Source organism: Mirounga leonina, unplaced genomic scaffold (genome assembly GCF_011800145.1).
Source record: "Mirounga leonina isolate KUSES-001 unplaced genomic scaffold, KU_Mleo_1.0 Mir_126, whole genome shotgun sequence".
Classification (NCBI taxonomy): Eukaryota; Metazoa; Chordata; class Mammalia; order Carnivora; family Phocidae; genus Mirounga; species Mirounga leonina.
In genome coordinates, this window is record NW_023270314.1 from 28,678,420 (window position 1) to 28,684,467 (window position 6,048).

Genomic DNA, 6,048 nt, shown 5'->3' on the forward strand with positions numbered 1-6,048 from the left:
GAGGAGTTTGGAACACCTGGGTGGCTCAGTCGGTTAAGCATCTGCTTTCAGCTCAGGTCATGATCCCAGGGTCCTGGGATTAAGCCCCACATCAGGCTCCCTGCTCAGTGGGGAGTCTCCTTCTCTCTGCCCTTCTCTCCCTCTCCCCACTCATGTGCTCACTCTCTCAAATAAATAAATAAAATCTTAACAAACAAACAAACAAACAGAGGAGTTTGCCCTGATTCTGAAGAGTTGTAGGATATAACAGTTTGGAATACCTTCAGTTTGGAGGTCTTAACTAGTTGGATACCCACTGCGATATAAGAAATCAGGTTTAGAGATTGAAATAAAGAGAGTGAACCCTACCATGAAGGAGGCTTACAGCCATTGGCACCATGACATGAAGCTTGATGTCAGCAAGGTGGAGTAATTATTCAGAACTAGTACCCTTAACTCTATTTGCTTAGGGGCACTGATCTTGAAAAGCTCACATCCAGAATCTTGTTTTATAGGTTCTAGATATATCCTAGTCCAACCTTAAAGTGTTCAAAGTCCTATCTTTCCACTGGCTTGGGTTACTCTCTTTTTAACCTTCTGTGATCAACTCTGAGGCTGTCTATAAATTTCTATACCCATGAACAAATCTACAAATTAATTTTGGATTTACATAATGTCTTAATTAACATCAATGTAGTATCTAGCTATTTAGTGGTAGTGGTGGTTGGGGGTGGAGAGCCTGATAATAGCTCATAGGATAGCTAGATACTGTCATACATACTTTTCAAATTCTCTGTTTCCCTGAAGTATGAAGTCTCTGGATCCAAGTTATATCTGATTCTTATAGTCTGTGTTGCTATAGTCTATCCCTATGACTGAGCCCCCAGTCATGAACCACCATATCAAGGGACTCTTCCTGGGCTTTGTTCCATGCCTGGGTTGACTGCACAAGTGCCAACTCTGATCTTGGGACTATGGCATATAATGACATACACTCTTTTTCCATATTCTGTATGTCTGTAGGGGAAGGGGGTTTTGGCCATGGACTCTTATTTTATTTTCTGATTGCCTCACTCATATTATCCCTGAAGCCTCCTCTGTTCCTGAAGTAGGCTGGGCACATCCTGCTTCCTAGAAACAAATCTACAAGAAACAAAAGTACAAAAAAGCCAAATGGGAAGAGATTCATGTTTGGAAACTCTGGGCAGAAAACAATACTTGTATGGACTAGAGATTAGGGGAGGAGTAGGAAAAACAGGGTCAAAGTATGGAAGGAAGTTTGGCAGGCTTAGTGTTTCTGTGTTGGCATGACCAGTCTCTCTTCATCTTCTTCCTGGATGTAGGGCTTGGTGCCAGGGCCCCTGAGGCTTTCTCCACATATAAAAGGAGGTGAAACTGTGTGGTGCCCCCATTTCAGGTTCTTGGGGGCAGCCAAAATGATGTCCTTTGTCTCTCTACTCCTGGTTGGCATCATGTTTCCTGCCATTCAGGCAAAGCAATTTACAAAATGTGAGCTGTCCCAGGTGCTGAAAGACATGGATGGCTTTGGAGGCATTGCTTTGCCTGAGTGTGAGTTCCTTGCTGCCTTGCTTCATCTGCCTCTCTCTTCCACTCTCCTTTTCCTCTCCACTTTTATTCAATTATCTAATAATCCTCTTATGTGCTAATCTGTTTACTCTTTTATTACATTTATTCATGTATCTTCCCTTTCTCTTATTGTCTGATCCTTTTTGGAGCTCTTCATCTCGTCAAGATACTTTGTGCTTTGCCATATTTGGAGATTGGCTAGAGAGCCTTTCTACATCTGGTAAAACAGGTCCTCATTTATGCTATAAATGTCATGCCTGGACACCTCTGTCATCCTCTTTTTCATCTTTTCCTCAGGGATCTGTACTATATTTCATACCAGTGGTTATGATACACAAACCATAGTCAGTAACAATGGCAGCACAGAATATGGACTCTTCCAGATCAACAATAAATGTTGGTGCAGGGACAACCAGATCCTTCAGTCAAGGAACATCTGTGACATCTCCTGTGACAGTGAGTAGCCTCTTTTACTCTGTTCCTCTGTTTTTCCAGAGCCTACCCCTTGGGTAATCTCATTTTTGGTATCAAGCACACCTCTGGCTTCACTGCCTTCAACTGTGGGGCTTGAGTTGACAGTACTGAGTAAAAGGCTGTTAGAATTTTCATGTTCACCAGAGCCCCAGGCAGTTCCCTGAAGTAGATGATCTTAGCTGTCTGAAAATCTTGAAGTCTGATACCTACATTTTCAGAGTTGATGAAGTTGATAATTCTTCTGAAGACACCCAAGAGAAGTGAAGAGAGCCCTTATCTGGGGTGGGGGGCATTACTGTATTGGCTTTCTCATATAGAAAGGCAACAAGCATAAGTCTCCAGTTCATAGAAGGACCAGACTTACTAGATCCAGGGAAGAGGGAACTCATTATCTTTCTGGGTAATACTTAGTTCTCACATTCCTGTCCCTGTAACTCCTGCCAGAGTTCCTGGATGATGACCTTACTGATGACATGATTTGTGCCAAGAAGATTCTGGATAAGGAAGGAATTGACTACTGGTGAATCCCAATTCTATTTTCTACTTTTCCCTTCCCCTTCTTTTTCTCACTCCTTTAGTCTAGCACCACTGCCCTCTCTATCTCTTGGCCATTTAATCTAGAATGTAGTTTCCAAAACAAAACTCATTAAGCAGACTCAGGTTTCCAATTTTCCAACCCTCCCTCATGACACTCCTATTTAGCTAAATTCCTAATAAGCATAGGGAATAGAGGGCTGAGACCCAGGGCTCCTTTCACTTGGACATGGACATCTATTTCTGCTCTTTTAGTCCTAGACCCTGAAATAAGCCCTTGATACCATTTGCGTCTTTACCAGCCCTACAATTTTCTTGAAGTTTTAAAAGTGGGCCCTACCCCACTAGGTGGCTCAGTGTCCCTTGCCATCTGGCTAGGAAATCTTTCTCTAATTTTCATCCACACTTTACCACCTTGGCCCTCCTGGGGGTAAAGCTAGATGGAAGTCCGAGTTAAGATCCAGTCAGCCAACTTGTCCTGTCTCCTTTTCCATTATCAGGTTGGCCCATAAACCACTCTGCTCTGAGAAGCTGGAACAGTGGCACTGTGAGAAGTTGTGAGTGCCTGCTGTCATTGCTGCTTCTGCCCTCTGTATATTCCTGGAATGCCTCTTCCCTAAGGCTACCTCAGTTTGCTTCTTTCTTCCCCCTTGAAGCTGATTTGTCTCTGAGTCCTGAGCCGTGTAGTGACACCATTGGACACTTGAGAACTATTCTCCAGCGATGCATGACTGGTACACTGGACTTTTGACCCTTGCTCAGTGCCCTCCGATAGCACTTTCACTACAATAATGGATTCCACCTTTGTCTTGAATAAAGGGCCTGATTTTGAGTGGCTGGCTGTATTTTCTTCCCAGAGGGAGGAGGAGGAAATAGCATGAGTGGGTGGACACTGAAGCTGTAGGTCATAGTTACCTCCCATTTCTACTGAAGAGGATATAGGATGAACTTAGAAAGATGGAGTTTACCTTCTGTACCAATTCAATTCAACAAACTTATTGATCATCTAGCATATTCAAGGAACTATAGAGGGAGTAAAAAATTGGCAAAAGGGTCTCTTCTCTCAGGGACTAGTAGGAAAGATAAGATAAACATTGATAAATAATTATAATACAAGGAATAATGCATCATGAGAGAGGTTAAAAATGTTCTTCAAGCATTCATAAGAGAAAGGATACTTTATATTGGGGGGGGAGTGCTGTGGGAAAAAGAGATCAAGGAAGGATTCACAAAAGGAGTGGCAGTTAAGCTGGTTTTGAAGTATGGGTTGTATTTTGACTGGTGGAGATGTGGGGTGGGAGAAGGACAGCAAGGACAGGGGTGCCAAGAATCTGAAATGGGTGATTTGAATGGATTGAGGGATTTCCTTACTCTTGAGATAAGGAAATATCCTTCACAAAGTGCTGTGAGAGGATCACAGGACCCTTACAGTCAGCTCAGCAATTGAAGAATCTGGACACCTGGACATTTTGGTTTGAACCCTGTACTCAATTACTCCTTCTTGCTACTTTGACTTTTTTTCTTTTAAAATTTTACTTCTAAGTAATCTCTACACCTAACGTGGGGCTGGAACTCACAACCTGGAGATCAACAGTCACATGCTCTACTGACTGAGTCAACTAGGTGCCCCTGCTTTGCTTATTTTTAAAGGAAATTTATCCTAATGATTATGAGAAATGTGAAAGGAGAAGAATCAGGAGATTTAAGTCCTAAAGTCTGTTTTTGCTACTCATTGATGGTGCAAACCTGGGCATGTCATCTCTGTCCTTTGTACTTCAATTTCTTTGTCTTAAAAGGAGGGTTTTTAGTCTAGGTGGTTTTTTTGATATCCCTTCCTGCTTTGACAATCCAGCATTCCAAAACTCCAATTTAAAGTATCACATTTCTGGGTGCCTGAGTGGCTCAGTTGGTTAAGAGTCTGCCTTTGGCTCAGGTCATGATCACAGGGTCCTGGGATTGAGCCCCCATCAGGCTCCCTGCTCAGTGGGGAGCCTGCTTTTCCCTCTCCCTTTGCTCCTTTCCCCTCCCTCACTTGTGCTCTCTCTCTCTCTCTCTCTCTCTCTCACTCTCTCAAATAAATAAAATCTTTAAAGAAAAAAATAAAATACCACATTTCTGTACAGATGGCTAACAGAGACATGAAAAGATGCTCAACATCACTCATCATTAGGGAAATGCAAATCAAAACTCTGATGAGATATCACCTCACACCTGTCAGAATGGCTAAAATTAACAACACAGGAAACAACAGGTGTTGGTGAGGATGCAGAGAAAGGGGACCCCTCTTACACTGTTGGTAGGAATGCAAATTGGTGCAGCCACTCTGGAAAACAGTATGGAATTTCCTCAAAAATTAAAAATAGAACCACCCTACGATCCAGCAATTGCACTATTAGTATTTACCCAAAGGATACAAAAATACTAATTCAAAGGGTTACATGCACCCCTATGTTTATAGCAGCATTATCAACAATAGCCAAATTATGGAAAGAGTCCCAATGTCCATCTACTGATGAATGGATAAAGAAGATGTGATACACACACACACACACACACACAATGGAATATTACTCAGCCACAAAAAAGAATGAAATCTTACCATTTGCAATGATGTGGATGGAGCTAGAGAGTATTATGCTGAGTGAAATAAGTAAGTCAGAGAAAGACAAATACCACATGATTTCTTTCATATATGGAATTTAAGAAACAAAACAGATGAACATATGGGGGAAAAAAGAGAGAGGCTAACCAGGAAACAGACTCTTAACTATAGCAAACAAACTGAGGGTTATAGGAGGGGAGGTGGATGGGGGGATGGGGGATGGGTTAAGGAGGGCATTTGTGATGAGCACTGGGTGTTATATGTAAGTGATGAATCACTAAATTCTACACCTGAAACTAATGTTACACTGTATGTTAACTAATGGGAATTTAAATAAAAACTTGAAGAAAAAATAAATTACTACATTTTTGAATAAGGTGAGTTATCTTCTACTTCCTGTCTTCTTCCTGCCTTCCTTAGATGTCTAGTATAGCTGAGTACACTCCTCCTACCCCTATACCTGCTGGGGCTTTAGGCAGTCAGACCATACTTCTCTTGTCTCAGAGACAGCAGTTCCCAAATGAAGTCCCTATGGCCTGTTTAGGGACCTATAGGGCCACGATAGGGGTGGGAGGCCATCCTTCCCCTATACTTAATGAAAAGAAACTCTGAGGAAATAACTTGGTATTCATGACATGATTTTAGTGTGAATTTAAAGACAATGTGATGATGCAAGTCCCAGGAGTATACATACTTTCCTTCCTAATTATGGGCCAAAAGGACTTACCCAATTCTACAGGTTTTAAGAGTGACCCCTTTGTATGGGTATGTGTGGGAGGGCAGGGTGAGATGGCCAGTCCTCCCACTGAGCTCACATATCTACTTTTTACTTATTACTCTGCCTTAGTTACCCCTCAGGAAGGCAAATGCTC

At 42.1% G+C, this 6,048-nt stretch overlaps 1 protein-coding gene across 3 annotated transcripts; it reads left to right on the forward strand.

Moving 5' to 3' along the window:
- Positions 1-996: 996 nt before the first annotated feature.
- On the forward strand, positions 997-3,635 carry LALBA (lactalbumin alpha). Of its 3 annotated transcripts, none has more exons than XM_035002043.1 (4): positions 997-1,548; positions 1,864-2,022; positions 2,485-2,560; positions 3,231-3,635. In XM_035002043.1, exons 1-4 carry the CDS (start codon positions 1,416-1,418, stop codon positions 3,232-3,234), a joined length of 372 nt encoding a protein of 123 aa, XP_034857934.1. In that variant the 5' UTR covers positions 997-1,415; the 3' UTR covers positions 3,235-3,635. The 3 variants fall into 3 exon arrangements, with proteins under 3 accessions (XP_034857934.1, XP_034857935.1, XP_034857933.1); XM_035002044.1 differs by having other exon boundaries at positions 997-1,488; positions 3,075-3,635; XM_035002042.1 differs by having other exon boundaries at positions 3,075-3,406.
- Positions 3,636-6,048: the final 2,413 nt, after the last annotated feature.

What these genes read in the sequence shown, in the direction of transcription:
- LALBA (XM_035002042.1), top strand. Translation starts at nt 1,416, where the DNA reads ATGATGTCCTTTGTCTCTCTACTCCTGGTTGGCATCATGTTTCCTGCC. An exon ending in AGGCATTGCTTTGCCTGAGT is followed by an intron (nt 1,549 to 1,863) that starts GTGAGTTCCTTG and finishes TCTTTTCCTCAG; the next exon opens with GGATCTGTACTATATTTCAT. An exon ending in AAGGAAGGAATTGACTACTG is followed by an intron (nt 2,561 to 3,074) that starts GTGAATCCCAAT and finishes TTCCATTATCAG; the next exon opens with GTTGGCCCATAAACCACTCT.